Here is a 17,347-nt window from a genome sequence, read left to right on the forward strand (position 1 = left end):
TAAGACATATATCATTCCATTAGCTTCTAATGTCATGCCTTTGACATTGCTGTCTCCCTTGGTGTATTCAAAGTCAGAATTGTGGTGCAGGCTGCTAAAGTGGGATTAAACAAAACTGCAACCTCTTCTTTGTCAGCACTTCTCAAATATGCTTTGCAATAGGCTAAAATATATCCTTCCAAAGGCAGAAGACAATTGCTTTGAAGTGAAACACTGTCTTTTCAGATGAATTGTGAAGTGCTTTAAAAATAGCATTTCCATGTACCCTTATCTACCACCCCTCTGCCCCTTTACTCTCTGGTAACCACTAAACTACTGTCTATGTGTATGAGTTTTTGTTTCTTTGTTTGTCTTGTTCCTTTGTTGTTTTCAGTTTTACATCCCACATATCAGTGAAATCATATGGTTCTCGCCTTTTTCTGGCTGACTTATTTCACTTAGCATAATAATCTCAAGATCCATCCATGATGTATTACAGAATTGTACACCTGAAACCTATGTAACTTTACTAACCACAGTCACCCCAATAAACTTTAATTTAAAAAAAATAATAAAAAAACCAGTAAAGTTGTAAAGTAAAAAAAAATAAATAAAATTAAAATAATAACATTTCCTGTTTGACCACCAGGTGGCGTAAACATTACTTTTAAATTTTTCAGAGCATCAGTACATGTGATTATTATTAATACTAAGAAATCACACTTGGTAGTGACAATTTATATATGCCTGTGATAATATTTAAGTGAATTGAAGAGATGCTATTTGATTTCACTTTGAGTGTGTGTGTGTGTATTCAACAAGTACTTAGACCACCAATCATGTAGGAGGATAGGCATCAGACAATAGAAATAATCAGATTAGTAAACTCTGTGTCTGCCCTTAAGAATCTCTCCATTCCAGTGGGGAGTTGCTAATACATTCAAAACAGGTTGATGAATGCAGTTATAGAGTATGTATGTGTAAGGTACAAGATAGACCAGATGGGGTGTGATTTCTTCTGGTCTGGGCAGAGCAGAGAAGGTTTCACAGAGGATTTGAAGCAGGGTTTGAAGAATCAGTCCATCTTTGGGTTATAGTATAAGAATACACCGTGTGTGTGTGTGTGTGTGTGTGTGTGTGTGTGTGTGTGTATATATCTCATCCCATTGGTTCTGTTTCTCTGGAGAGTCCTGACTAAAACATGTGCTGAAGGTAGAATCAGCATGCCACGGCATTTCACTTTCTGTGGATGAGAGAACTGAGAAAGAAGCCAAGGGTGATCCCTCACCCCGGGCCTGGTGACCAGAGAAATAGTCCTGCGATCAGCTGAGATAGGCAGTATATAGGTCAAACCTGAATTATATTATGTTTATATGTGCACTGTGTGAAGATGATTTGTTTAGTTTTATAAATATAAAGTTTATAGAACGTTTAAAGTGTACAGAAAAAGATACCTTTTAGGTAATTGGTTCTGTAGGTATAATTTTATAAGTCAGTAGGGACTGTAGAAATGAATGACAAAAGGCATCAAGAATTGATGTGGATGTGAATATTTTGGGGGGCAGCAGAAATATATTAACTACTGATTCAGGAGTGGGCATTTCTAGGGCAAGATGTGTGGCAGGAAGGCACCGGATCTATTTGGCTGAGTATACTTGAGATTCACTCTGAAATGGTAAATGGGATTAAGATGGAACATAACAAACGAAAGAAGATGGAAGAATTAAGGGTTCAGTAAAGTAAAACTGAAAGTCTGTGGGATCCAATGTATAAGAGGGACTATAGGATATTTTAGACAGACTCTGTAGTTTTAATTGATATTTTACTTCATGTATTTTATATGTGATTGCACACTGCATAGTTTAGATTCTTGGTGTCTATAATCACTTAATAAAAAGATAATATTTACTGAGCATGTAATATGTGCTAGACTGCTTGATCAGGGTGTGTGTGTGTGTGTAGTTTTTACTCTAATGACAAACATATTAGGTCATATCCAGTGACTTGGAGAGAAATTACAGTCCTCATTGAAATTGAGAGAGAAGCATCATGTGACTTCTGCTTCACCTTAGTCCCTTCTGGAAAACAGAATTAAAGAAAGTTGCAGTAGCATGGCTTTATTTTCTCTCTCTCTTTTGAGTATGATGCTTTAGGATTTGTGATGAGAAAAGCCATCCAAGCAAATGAGTAGAATCTGACTGTAGTTTGTAAGACTCATTTAAAGAGACAGAAAGGTAGTTACTGTGTATTTCCATATTATATATCACTCACATAACGATGGATATTTAAACATCTTGTTTTTATAAATAAATATCTTATTTGACCATTGTCAGAGATTATAACCTGAAAATGTTTAATTTTCTCTAGAAAGGTTTTCTTTTTTTCCTATTTCTCTTCTACCTTATAAGGGTGTATGCAATAGTGAGACTTGCCCAGTATTATTTATGTTATTAGGCAGTGAGTCCTCTCCAATGCGGAAATGCTGGGTTCCAGTGCAAACACTGCTTGTAGTCGTCAAAGTTTTCATCATTGAGGACAAATAAGAGAGGCAATAAATTGGTTATTGGTTACAAGAGGTAGTAGATGCTATAAAAAATGTATTATTGGCTATTTGTTAGCACGTATTCTGAAACATTTTAAATGATTACGGCAATAACCATATTCTTTCTGTCTATCTGTTCTATGTTATTTCTCCATCTAAAAAAAAGTGTGATTTGATGTAAGTTGCAAAGAAGTTGGTCCTGGGACATTATGATATTAAAAGATAAGTGAAGATCTGTCACAGCCAGCAGCAAGTTGTAGCACTAAGCGTTTCTCCTGATAAGGTGTCTACTACAGATGATACTATTATTCAGTGAGACAACAAAGATGACACGACACAAGACTCCTGCCATTCAGGAGCACATCAGCAAGTAGATAACACATAGAAATCGATGAATCCTATAATGGAAATGTACAGAATCTGGTATGGAAACCCACAGGCCTCTTTGCTGTGGTTAGAAGACGATTGGACTTGGAACCGAAGAATTGGTTTCACTTGCTCACTGTGTGGCTTTTCTCAGCCCTCTTAAATCTAGTTGAGCCTGAATTGCCTTGTCGGTAATTTAGGGATAATAATATATCTTGCAGGATTGTTGGGAATAACAATTGAATTATTTGATGAAATTACTTTGTAAAGTGAAATATGAATAGAAGATTCTTCTATTCAATTTGATAGAGTGACTTTAATAATGTAATCCATCTTGTATAAAATCTCAGTATAGTCTTCTCTCTGTGCAGTTTATTTAATCATTTAGGGAACTGAGAGGAGAGTCCTCTCTGTGTACTTTTCCACAGTGGCGTCTCCAACATATGGCCTCATCACTCTTTTCTGAGGGTTTAGAAACAAAGCAGCGAGGAAGAATGCAGGTCGGTTGTGTGTATTCCTATCCCCAGAGCACATTCTCCCTTCAAATCTGTACATGTCAGCATGTGAAGGAGACGAGATGGAGCGGTTGGGACTTGCCAACCGGCACACCAGTGAGGAGTGAAAAGCAGAAACAAGAAGGCAGCTTCTTTCTTCCCTTTTTAATAGTTGGTTGAATTTATTTTATGAGACTTCCTTAAAGTCATCACCCGTGAAGTTCAGCTTGCCTTGGTGGAAAATTGAGTAGGTTAATACAATATTTCAACTTCTGTTCACTTGCTTAGTGAAGCGCCATTTTGAATTCTATAAAAAAATATAATCTATCTGAATCATTACCATGGTGGTCCCCCTTTTACTTTTGTGAGGAGTGAAATGGATGTGGTGGAAAGGAGTCATTTCAGAAGTTTATCCTTGTTCATAAGAAAAAGAGACTCTCCGTTGGCTTCAAACAAGCATGGTCTGCCTGTTTTAGTATAGAAATAGCCACATGCGGTTAGATGCTTTGCTGATACTTCACTCTTCTGGATACCCCCACATTTTTAAACTTACTGCATTATCTCCCTAATATGGAATACAGATATTGTAGTAATAATTAGCAAGCACATATTTGCACATGTGCAATTATAGTAGACACTTGGTAAGTGAATGCACTCTTAATTAAAGATCAATTCTCTGATTTTGCCTCGTCAACTTCTAATGTGACTGAAGGACAAAAGAGCAACAAATTAGATTTCCAAATACATGGTGGGGAAGGTAGAAGGTGTCACTTTCATCATTCTTCTTATGCCCTATTCAACTAGGTCCCCCCACCTTCACATTAAAAAAAAAAAAAAAAAAAAAAAACATAACCATTAGGTGAGATCTCCTTTAACTTCTTATACAACATGGGCATTTTTTAAAAAAATCCCTGTACATTCTCATCCTCTTTCTTTTAGCCTCAGAGGAAAAAAGGTATTGCACATCACTAAGCACAACCCATCCACTGAGGGCCTTGACTCAGTCTCCTCCCACCTTCCCTATGCCCCACCTGGTATTTTTATTTTTTCTGATATCTCCAGTTCTTCCTTCTTTATTTTTCTCTTCTTAGTCTATAATTGCTCAAGTTTCTCCCAATTTGTCATGCCACATTTGCCTGCGGTTACTCTCTGTTATACTCTCCTGATTCAAGACCTCAGAAGTGTTGGCTATTCTTCACTTACTTTCTGCCCATTCACTCTTCAGTCCATTGTACTCTGGTCTCTGTCCACCACCCTGACAGGCCAAAGCTGCTATGGATACGATCACTGGTGATTTTCTAACTGGTAATTCCAACATATTTTTTCAGCTCTTTATTTTGTTGGACTTCTATATTACATGTAATTCTCCTTGAAACTGCTTCCTTGACTTTCATGGCAATCATTTTTATTCTTCTTGTATCTCTTTAATTGTTCTTTCTCGGTCTCTTTGACAATTATGTTTTCTCTACCAAACCCTCAAATACTGATACTCCTCAGCATCCCTCTGTGATCCTCTGTTCTACTCACTGCTCATCCTCTCCCCAAGTGATCATAACCATTTTCATTATTTCAGATACCACCTATACACCTATGACTCCTAAATGTATTTTCACAGTATACTTTTTTCCCCACTCTTAGGCTCATGTGGCCAATTTCCAGGTGAACATTTTTGCCTAGATTTCCTCAGTTGCTTCACAGTTTCCATGACCAAACCTGAACTTTTCATCATTTCTCCTAAGCCAGTTCTTCTCTCTGTATTTTTACTGTTTAGGTTGGTAGCACCATCAATCTACCTAGTTACCTAAGTTAGCACCATGGGATGCATTTATTAAGCCTTCTACTGCATTGCCCACACTCAGTCAGCCGGCTTCCAGATTATATTTTGATGGTTTATATTTATTTTCCTGGTCAATCTATTCCTTTCCCTCTACTGCAACTACTTGGTTCATTTCTCTCATCACCTGATGTTTGGACTTCTAACTGATCTTGAAATGTCTCATTATATGCTCCCCGAATCTGCCCTTCATACAGCCAACAGAGTGATTTGTGAAATGAAAATAAGACCATTTCACTTTTCTGCATTACACTGTTTAGTGTCTTATTCCTGCTTCCATTGCTGATAGCAATATTTCTCAAATTTGTTTTCATAGATATATGCATGTGCTTTAGAATGTTCAATGAGAACTTTTCAATTTTGTGCATACTTTTATTGATAATCATTTTACAAACAACATCATTATTTGTGATTATGATGGCATCTCTGTCAAAGAATGACCTAAATTTGCTAAGTTAAGCCTTAACTGCAGTATTTCTCAGCCAATGTCAGAAGATTCTAGTAATTATAGACATAGTTTCAAGGATTTATGAGATTGATAGATGATAGCTAGATAGATATTCAATAATAAATACACATACATACATAAATTGTTTATATACAGAGGGTGCCAAAAATGTATACACATTTTAAAAAAGGAAAAAACTGTATTAATTGTCATACTCAATATATACCAATAACAAAAGATGAATACAAGTCACGTTAACTTCTGCAATTACAAGAGGTGCTCAAAGTGGTAACATCAGCATCCAGACACTTCTGATTACAGCAAACTACTACTTGAGTATAGGTAAAAATCACTTAAAATGTGTATACACTTTTTAGGCACCCCTGGTATATTTATTTTTGTATATCAAGTATATGTGTGGGTATGTATATAATTTTTCCAAAGGGATCTTACATTATTCAAGGTTGAATTACACTCTATACTCTATAAATTCTAAGGTCTTTAATATATTTTTTAAAGATCTTTTATGACCTGGCCTCTACATATTTCCCCATCTTAATCTGTTGCCCTGTATTTTCTGTAAAAGGAACATCAAACTATTAGTGGGTCTTTATACACACAATGCTTTTCTTTTCCTTCTCAAGCCTGTGCTTTTGTGCTTACCCTTTGGTACATGGACTTCTTTTGTCTTCCTCTATTGCCCTTTTAACTTTTACTTATGTTTTACAAGGAAGTTCCACCCTCTCCTCTTCCAGAATGCATTAAACTAACCAGGGTCCTTCTATCTTCACAGTACCCTGAGCAAATATCTATCTCCAGATACATTTTTTGACTTTATAGTTACCTCTCGGAATCTGCACCAGATGGTGGCCTCCTTCAGGTCTTATGATTTCTCCTCTGTATCTATCTTTCCAGAATGGCACAGAGTTGAATGAGAGATAGTGACATGGGTAAATCACCCTTGCTTTCCACCAGTAAAGATAAAGACCTTTTCTATAGTCAGCCCAAATAACTTCTTTCAGTTTTTCCTCTATTCAGTTTTTACACCACTATTTAAAAATGTCTCACATGTATTTGCATGCTTCATTGAGCATTTTAAGTTATAAAGATCAATGCCTGGTTTTTATATGAAAATATTTTAGCTACCGAAAGATAACGCTTATATTCCTTTCTATTTCAGGAGACCCATCTTCCCAGTTGCAGGCTCAGGAACCTGGAAGTTCTGAAAGTACATTAACGGTGCTAGAAGATTCAGGATGTGACTTATCACATGAGCAGAAAACTGAATCTTCAGAGATGTCACAGCATTTTGTGGGGAGCTGCACCCCCACACCCTTTCCACCACTGCCCATTGTGAAAAAACATAGTGCTACTCTAGAAAATCCTCTGTCTTCTCACATGCAATTCCTGCAACATCTACTTGAACTGAAGAACTGGACAGAATCAGAGAATCTGAAAACAGACTTAAGTTACTTTGAAAACAACTCTTCCACGGTGTCTGATTCTGTTTTTCAGTTGCTAGATGGCCTGATCACTTTTTACCGTGAACCCAAATTTCCTTTTTCAAACTTTTGTACTGAAGCTGTTGATACTTTAGCTAGACTGATCAGTGACTGTAACTTATCTAATCATATTCTTAAAAAGTGTTCCAAGAAGTTGGAAGAATTTGAGAAAACTCTGCTACAGATTATTTTAAGGAACAACCACATAAATCGGGTAAGTAATAAATCTCTTCCATTCATGAAATAATATGTCATTTTTTGGGTGAACATTTCCATTGGACAATGTCTATTGCTTTGTGGCTCAGAGGTTTTAGTTAGACCTTTTGCAGCTTTTACCCATTATCACATCCCTACCTCGGGCCTCTGATTGCTACATAGATGCCTGTGCTTCAAGTGTGGGCCTTTTTACTTTGAATTACCTTTTCTGTACTTTATCAGTATCCTTGGATTCTTCTCCTCTTTTGTTTTGTCTTGCCTACATTTACTTTCTGCTGCTCAAAAAGTCTCAGTATTTTTTCAAAATACCACTAACATTTATGATTTCCCAATCTATAACTTCTATGAGTGTTAAATTCCTCATGATGGATTTCCTTATTTTATTGAATTTCTTCTTTTTCTGGCATTGAAGAGCAAATGCCTGGGAACCAAAGAATATTTTTCTCTTCCTTTAGAATTTCTCATGTAAGTGGCATAATACCTCATGGAGCCTCTACAGATGATGTGGACTAATTAAATAAATTGGCTGAGGAGAGGAACACATAATATATGGCTTTATTATAGTTGTTTTTGTTTTTTGTTTTTAATTTAATTTAACGTGGATTAGAATGGTTGACTCACATTTTTTTCACAATGACATTGAGGTAACTTGAAGTTTTTTTTTTTTGGTTTGCTCTTGAGACATAATGGAGTGTTTCTTTTTTGTATTACTTTCTATCTTCCCCACAATCTGATCCTTTGGGAAACTCCAAATGCCTTCACATTTTAACCCTTTTTAACTGACTACTGAAAATACCACAGAGGAGACTAAAAGGTCTATCTAATGTATTAACTATTATTTCTCTTTAGGAAAAAAGATTGTCAGAGTTTGTTTCTTTTGATATATCATTGTCAAGCATTTGTCCTCAGTGCCATTATCTAATAATCAGAGTTTTTGTACAGTATACACTTTACCTAAATTTTCAAATCTCTGAAAAAATTTGAACTAATTACCTAATTTGTTGCACATACATCTGTTCTTTCCTTCTCTCTTAAGGTGTGATTTGATCAGTGTATTATGGAAAAACTTTACAATTAAGCTTTTGGAATTTGTGAAAGACACTGAATTTGATGTCTGGGAAACCATTTTTTTCTACTTGATATGGTCAACCAGGAATTAAATACCAGATTTTTCATAGAAGCTTTTGAGATTTGTATTTTGTTTATTAACCATCAATAAATACCTCAGCTACTTAATATTCCTTAATCTTTTTTTGCATATTTTTGCTTCTTTTAAAGCTACTTTAAACAGGTTTCATGTAACGTGGAACCTTTTAGATGCGGGCATTTATATTCCTTATCAATTACCAGATGATGCAAATAGTTTTTTAGTCTAGTCTTTCTCTTTCTTAATGATTGGTCTATTCAAGAGTAGCCTTGAAAATTGTATGGAAATAAAGGAGTGCATAGAAGAAGCTTGTGATGGTACTCATGGGTCGGAAGTGTATCTTCTATAACACTTTTCATGTTGCAAGCTACTGGTGAATAGTTGGTCAGCAGTGGAAGAATAAGTAAGTGAATGGCTTTGGTCCTTTCTTGGATAGGTGATTGATGCATTTAGAGAAAGTAGAATTATAAAGTAGTATACTTCATTTACAATTAGGATGATGATTCATAATTTGTAATGATAGTCTCCCTAGGGATTTGTTTTTCTCCTCAGCGAAAGCAACTTAGACAAAATCATTCAAATTTGTGTCATTGTTGTCACCATCACCATTATTACCAACATTATCATCTCCCAGATATGTTCACAAAGCTTCTTTGTTAGAAACATTGAGTAACGATTGCTCTTTATAAATGCTTTTCTGTCTTTTTTAGTTTTTCTTGAGTAATAAGTAAAGTCTCAAGAAAGAATATATTCTGATATGAATATAGAATAGTTCATATTATTGCATTTTTATTGATACTACTCTTGATTGATTAAAACAAAATACCATAGTTTAGACGGGAAAAAACCTGCTTGTTTGGAAAAACTTGTTTCCACAGATTGGAAATATTTAATTAAATGTATTGCTTAAAAACTTGAACCCTGCTATTGATTTCATTAAAGTGATTTTATGTTTGTGCGATGTGATAGGAAAAGATGTGGTATGACTACTCTGGTATTCTGATGGAGAGATTTCATGTATTTATAATTCACAAATAGCCAGGTTTTAAATAAAACATAAATCTTCAACAACATGTTCTCAATACATTTAGTAGTAAAATCATTCTGACCTAACTTCATTTTTCTTTAATAATCAATAAGAACTTTGTATCTTTCAAAACCTTGAGGTCATCATTGTGAATATCAGTTATGACAAGGCTGAATGTATTCAGGATAGGAAGACTGAAGTGAAATATCCTGCAATTGTTTTAAATAATTCCCTGATACTAGCTTGGTTGAAATTATGGATAGTTTAGGGGAGATATATGATTTGTGATTTTCAGATTTGGATAAATCCTATTTATCTTTGTGCTATTTTAGGAACTTTATATATTTATTCTTCCATGTTTTCAGTTACCTATAGTCAACCAAGGTCCAAAATAAATGGAAAACTCTAGAATAAACAGTTCATAAGTTTTAAATAGGGCACTGTTTTGAATAACATGATGAAATCTTACCCCATTCAAGATGGGAATCATCTCTGTCCATCATCCACGCTGTATAGGCTACTCACCTGTTAGTACCTCAGTAGCCATCTGAGTGTCAGATTGATTGTTGTGGTATCACGGTGTTTGTGTTCAAGTAACCCTTACAGTATCCTAATGCTATGTTACAATTCTTACATCATACACCTCATTTCATCTCATCACATACCCATTGTATCATCTCTCTTCACCACAAGAAGAAGGGTGAGTATAGTTCAGTAAGATGTTTTAAGATAGAGAGATGACATTCACATAACTTTTTTACAGTATATTGTAATAATTGTTCTTTTATTATTAGTGATTGTTGTTAATCTCTCACTGTGCTTAATTTGTAAATTAAACTTTATCATAGGTATGTATAGGAAAAAACATAGTATATATAGGGTTTGCAACTACCCACGGTTTCAGGCATCCACTGGGGCTCTTGGAACAAATCCCCTATGGATAAGTGGGGCCTCCTATATTATATTTTAAGATAACCATTAGGTGGGATTAGATGTTATAATCTACAATGACATACTTTACATATAAGAAGATATGTTTCTTGAAACCAGGTGGCTTAACAGAGGCCTACACTAGGCCTGCTCTAGGGGACCCGGGAAGCAGTCCTGACTGGTTTGGACCTAACCGTCCTCTACTTGCAGGCCCCGTATGGCACCTTCCTCCCCTGCCTGTGTACTTGCCTGGGGTCAGGAGTGTTTACCTTTGAGGTGTCTGGTGCCCTTTGTTTAACTGACAGTCTGACCTTTTCTACATTTCCAGACCTCAAAATGTGTTGATTTATATGATTACAAGAAGCATGAGCTAATGTAGCATTGTACTGCCACCTATTTCTTTACAGGCCAGGCTGCTATCATAGAAGTGTAACACTACAATGCTTACGCTTCTATTTGCATTTTGCAGTGCTATCTTTGTCTTAAATTTTCACTTGTTTTAAGATATGGGGGTGATTACATTAAGTTAAATATAAAAAATCCATAGTTTGCATTGTACTTTTAGGTTGTTAGCATAGGTTGCTAAATCTTAGAGATATAATAGTGAGTTACTTAGAAAATATTCTCTTCATATTTCTTATTTTTTTAAAAAAACTATAAAACAAATCTTGGACATATTCGTTGTGAAATAGAAAAAAAAGCATTTGAGTGTCAACTAGACATAAAATTAGAATATTTTGTATGTATGATAAACAGAGTAATGGTCCCCGAAAGATGTTCACACCCTGTTGCCTGGATTTGTGAATATGTTACATTGCATGACCAGTACTCACAAGGATCCTTGCAAGTGAAAGGAGACAGGAAAAGTCAGTGTCAGAAGGAGAAATTTGCTTTAAGATGGAGAAGGGCAAAGAGCCAAGAAATGCAAGTTGGAAGAGCAAAGAAATTGATTCTTCTCTGGAGCCTCCACCTCCACAGGAAACTTAGGCCTGCCAACACTTTCTTTCTAGCCCAGTGAGACCCACTTCAGACTTCTGACCTCTAGAACTATAATTAAATAAATTTGTGTTGTTGAATCCACTAAGTTTGTGGTAGCTTGATACAGCAGCAACAGGAAATAATACAGTGTGTTTACCATTTATACTGTTTTCACATCCATTAACTTATTATACATTTTATATAATAACTGTGATATAGGCATGGTTGCCATTCTTATTTCCAATTAATAGATGAGAAAAATGAGGCTCAGAGAGAGTTGCCCACAGCCATAAAGCTAGTTAGTAACACTGTGAACACTACCGTGTTTCCCCAAAAAGAAGACCTAGCCGGACAATCAGTTTTAATGCATCTTTTGGAACAAAAATTAATATAAGACCCGATCTTATTTTACTATAAGACCAGGTATAATATAATATAATAATATAATATATAATATAATAAATATTGAGTATAATATAATATAATATAATATAATATAATATAATATAATATAATAAATACTGGATCTTATATTAATTTTAGCTCCAAAAGACCCAGTAGAGCTGATAGTCAGGGTAGGTCTTATTTTCAGGGAAACACGGTAGCACCTAGTATTAGAGTTGAATGTGGCTATGCTTTCCCTCTTTATTCTCTCTCCTCACAATCCTCAAATTTAGTAAAACTGACCCAGATTATAGGATATATGCAGCTGTCATTTATATAATCCCCATTCCCTACCATATGCTTATTCCTTCCTGTCTAGATTCCTGCAGTAGCCCACTGTCAGATTCCTAACTCGTGTGATTCTCCTCTGATATATCAACCTCACCATTGTAAAAGTGATCTTTAAAAAATGTTGCGAATCCTTCTGTGCATCCTCATGAATTTATAAGAAAGAACACATTCTTCACCATAGCCCATAATGTTGTTCCCTACCTGGCCCCTATCCAGCCTCTTTGGCATTCTCTTTCTCCATTTCCTCCCAAGCTCTTCACCCCAGTCAGACAAATTATCCGTAGTTTTCCCTGTACTTTCTATTCTATCCCTCCCCTCTGTGTCTTATTACTGTCAATTCCTTGGCTTAGAAGACCCTTCTTCCATCTGGCTAATTCTACCTGTTCGTACAAACTGAGCTCTTGGATTAGCTCCTCAAAGAAACCTTCCCTCCGACCCTACTTCAGTCTTCCTTTCCTTTGCTAATTAAATATCCCTCACATAAATTCATCATAGTACACATCATACTGTACAGTAGCTAGTGACTTATTTTTATCCTCCATTAGAATTCAGAGTCTTCATGGCCATATGCCATGCGTTACTTAGTTTATATCCTCAGTGCTCAACACGGGGCCTGGTGGTGGGTTTGGGCATCTCGTTATAACCTGGTGATGGTAGAAGTGCAGGCTCTACACTTGGCCTTTGCTTGTGTGGCTGGGGTGGGCCACAGTTTTTCTCTGTGGCATTTGGCAGCATTAGGGAGGTGATTGTTTTACGGTTTTCCATTTTGCTAGGCTGCCTTTTAAATGTCCTTTGGATAGAGGGAGCAGGCTTTGTTATTGTTGTTTATTTTTAATTTTGTCCATCTCCGTTGGCATTTCTGGGTTATTGGCTTTTTTAGCTCCAAATATGAGGCAAAAGGAAAACTGGGAAACTCACCACTTTGTCCTTCCTTTGGTCAAAGGTCCATAGCCCTCCCACTTGTCAATCTTATTAGGTTTGCTTTATATGTAATGCCCAGGGTTTTTAATTGTACTTAGTGAGAGGAATAGAGATACATATTCCTGGAAGTGGTAACCTCTGCATATATTTTTTAAAGTCAAATAACAATCCATACTTATAATAAAGAGCTAGCCCTGCTGCACCCAGACCCTTAGTAACAGCCTTCCGAGACCACTACCACCAAGTCTTTATTCCTGTTCTGCCAACATTTACATATGTGTCTTTAAATAGAAAGCTTACACTGCTATTTCTCAGGTTATTTATTTTATCTGTTCGCTTTGTATCATGGAAGATAAAAATTTATGTGGTATATAGATGACCTCCTCGACCTACTCTCCAAACATAGTTTTTATTATAATGTTTTGGTTAAACCAGCATTACATACTTATAATATGAAACTTTTTAGCACTGAGACATAATATACAATGACTTCATTTCCTTTTTCTACGACTTTTAATTTTTTTTCTAAAGATTAATTTTTTTTATTTGCTTAGTATTCTATGTACCTATAATTGACCCTTTGATAGTGTTGTAAATATCCTCCCAGTATGGCCAAACAAATTAATTCATTTATCATTTCCCTTTTTTTTTTTTTTTTTTAAAGACATGCCTTCTGGAACTCTCCATCCTCCTGTTCTAATCTGGACTGGTGTTCCCTGTGGCTGCTGCTCAGCTTTACTCCAGGGACTTTTTTCTTTTCATCACCACCCTGGGAATTCCTTCTGCTGTTTTCTTGTGCATAGTCCCTGGGTCTCATATATTTATTTTCTTTGTTTACAACTTCATTTTGGTGATGCATATTCTTTACGATCTCAGTAAGAATGGGTTCATAGGATATGCAATTTTAAAATATTTGTTTGCTTAAAATATTTTATTTTAACTTCAAACTTTATTGATGGATTGGTATAGATTTCCAGGTAGGAAATCATTTTTCCATAAACATTAAGACATTTTTCTACTAACTTCTGTAATTGCAGTGTTTCTAATTCTGATTTTAATTCCTTGAATGTGATCTATTCCCTACCCTGGAGTACCCCCAGAGCATTTAGGATCTCTCTCCTTCCCATTGCTTTGTAAGTACAGGATGGTGTACCTCAATGCGGGTCTTTTAAAATCCCTGTTCATGAGTCATTGGTGGGTCTTTGAATCTGGGATTTCATCCAATTCTGAAAAAAAATTTATTATTTTTTTCTCATATACTTCTGCCTTCTATCTTCTCTGTTCCCTTTTTCTAGACTACCTCTTAGTCTGATCGTCTAAATTACTTATCGTTTTTTCTTGTATTGTTTATTCTTTTTATTCTTGTTTTTCCTGGCAGATTTTCTTAATGTCTTCTTCTAGCCATTCTATCGACATTTTTATTTCTGCTGAAATATTTTGAGTTTCTATGAGTTCTTATTGCTTTGATTGTACCTTTTTATAGCTCCCCATTCTTGTTTTCTATGCAATAAGATATAAAATGTTTATGTTTCCTTTGTTCGCTGCATTACCTCTATTTTTTTCTGGTCTTGATTTGCCCATTTCAATTGATCATAGTTTTTCATTTATTTGAGGCTCACCAGTGCCTTGAACTAGTCTGGAAAGACAGATAAGATTTAAGATGGTCACCTGACAGATAACTTGTGGGAGGGTGCTGGGGGAGGGCATGCAAACTGCTTCAACAGAGACAATGAAGCAGGAAGAAGTAGGGAGAGCCCTGGAATTGCCACAGGTTTTGGGGGTTTGGTTGGGAAGGAATAGAGCTTGGCAAGGAATGAACCTAATGTAATGGATATGGGCCAGGTAATGAAGATTCTTGTATGTTTTGTTAAATACTTGAGTTTCTTCTGCAGGCCGAAAGTCATAAGGTATACAATTTAAAATTGCATGCACAATTTTGTGAGTGGGAGTATGTGCTCTTTTTTCTAGGAAAGTGCTCATAGAATCATGCGATTTTGAAAGGATACTAGAGCACCAAGAGTGAATCGCATCTGGTAAATCACTGTGACTGATTGGCACACCCTTCCCAAATAAATATCTTCTTCTCATCCAAATTCTACCCACGTTTCAAAACATGGTTCAAATCTCACTTCACTAATAAATTCTTTCTTATCAATTTGATCCTGAAATAGGCTCCTCTTCTGAATTTCTGTAGCGATGATTGCCAACATAATTCACTTTTCAATTTGCCATATGCTATCTTCTTTCAGCTTATCTAGTATGGCTCAGATTTTAAATATATATATATATTTGGGCTTTTCAAATGTTTTTATCACAGAGATTAATAGCTTAAGTTAGAATTCTAGAATTTTTATTTACTAGAGGTGATATTGGACAAGTTAACTAACCTCAAGTTCCACATCTATAAAATGGCGATCATAAATATGACCATTACATAACTTACAGGGTTGTTGCGAATTGTCAGTGCTTAGCAAATGCAGATGAAGTGCTTAGCATATTTGGTATCATATATGTCCTTAATAAATGTTTCTTCTTGTTACTCTTCTTCTTGAGGAAGGGGCCACATCCTGTTTTCTCCACTATTCCTGCTATGATGCTGAGCTCATAAGAAGAACAAAATGAAGTATTTTTTTGAATTGAAAACAAGACAGTGGAAATAAACACGTTATACTTCATATGCCCCCATACATTTAAACAGCATCTTCTGACTTTTGATCAAGTTGTTGTGTATAGAACATTCCTCAGCAGGAGTTTTGTCTTATTGACATTGTAATGGCGTTCCTGAAGCGCCGCCATGTACCAGGTAGCTGGATATCTCCTTATGATCCTTCCACAGCCACAGCTTCCCACTGACTGATGAGCTTACTAGTCATCATGGATTTTTTTCCTTTCTATTTTAATTACAGAAAATCCACTGTAAATTAAATATTTCAATGTCATGGTTTCACTTACTCTTTGCACTGATCCTTTCCTGTATTGCTGTGTGGTGTTGCATCTCTGATCTAGGATCTTGTAGTTGGTGATTCCCTCCTCGACTGTCACTTTTGCTTAGATCACCAATGATGTGGCTGTGAGGCAATGTCTGGATAAATCTGAAAATATGGTTCCTGAAATGAGATGTCTTTTTTTCACCAATGTGTGTACCTCTTAGTTGTATCTTAAAGCTCATTCATGCCATAATTATGTCAACCAGTAAAACATATTAACGTTTAAATTTAATTCTATTTAGGTAGCACCATCTGTTACATATTCCTCTGTTGTGAGTTAGGACATAATAATGAGATAGGTTTTTGCTCCTGTACTGACTTTCCTAAAAGCCTCATCCCCTGCTGTGTTTGTTTTTGTCATAGGTGTTCATCAGTTTCTGAAAGTTTGCTGCAGGATTTTTTTTTTTAACTTTGTTTTTTATTAAAGTATAGTTTACATACAATATCATATTAGTTTCAGGTGTGCAACACAGGGATTCTACATTTATGTACCTTACGATGTGATCATAAGTGTAGCAGCCATCTGTCACCATATAAAGTTATTATGACATTATTGACTATTTTCCCTATGCTGTATATTACATCCCCGTGACTTTTTTATTTTAAGTGGAAGTTTGTTCCTCTTATTTGAACATAGGGGTGTATATGTCTTTTCAAATTAGTGTTTTCATATTCTTCAGATAAATACCCAGGAATGTATTTGCTGAGTCATATGGTAGTTTCTTCTTAACTTCTTGAAGAACCACTATACTGTTTGTCATAGCAGGTGCACCAATTTACAATTCCACTAACAATGTTCATGGTTCCCTTTTCTCCACATCCTCGCTAACACTGGTTGTTCATTTTTTCTTAATAACCATTCTAACAGGTGTGAGGTGATATCTCACTGTGGTTTTGATTTCATTTCCCTTATGGTTAGTGATGTTGAGCAACATTTCAGGTCTGTTGGCCATCTGTCTTCTTTGGAGAAATGTCGCTTCAGGTCTTTTGATCTTTTTTTAATGCATTTTTATTTGTTGATGTTGAGTTGTATGTGTTCTTTATATATTTTGGATATTAACTTTAATATATCATTTGTAAATATCTTCTCTCATTCAGTAGGCTATCTTTTTGTTTTGGTGAAGGTTTCCTTCGCTGTGAAAAAGCTTTTTAGTTTGATTTAGTTTCATTTGTATATTTTTGCTTTTGTTGCCCTTGCCTGAGAAGACATAACCCAAAAAAATATTGCCAAGACTCATATC

At 35.5% G+C, this 17,347-nt stretch overlaps 1 protein-coding gene across 2 annotated transcripts in view; it reads left to right on the forward strand.

The window, feature by feature from the left end:
* Positions 1-17,347, forward strand: part of MEI4 (meiotic double-stranded break formation protein 4) — a 183,001-nt gene that overhangs the window by 64,090 nt on the left and 101,564 nt on the right. For both annotated transcript variants that reach the window (XM_019729687.2, XM_019729690.2), the window contains exon 3: positions 6,844-7,379. In XM_019729687.2, coding sequence (XP_019585246.2) covers positions 6,844-7,379 — 536 coding nt within the window. The remainder of the gene's footprint in view (positions 1-6,843; positions 7,380-17,347) is intronic.

Source organism: Rhinolophus sinicus, linkage group LG05 (assembly GCF_036562045.2).
Source record: "Rhinolophus sinicus isolate RSC01 linkage group LG05, ASM3656204v1, whole genome shotgun sequence".
NCBI lineage: Eukaryota > Metazoa > Chordata > Mammalia > Chiroptera > Rhinolophidae > Rhinolophus > Rhinolophus sinicus.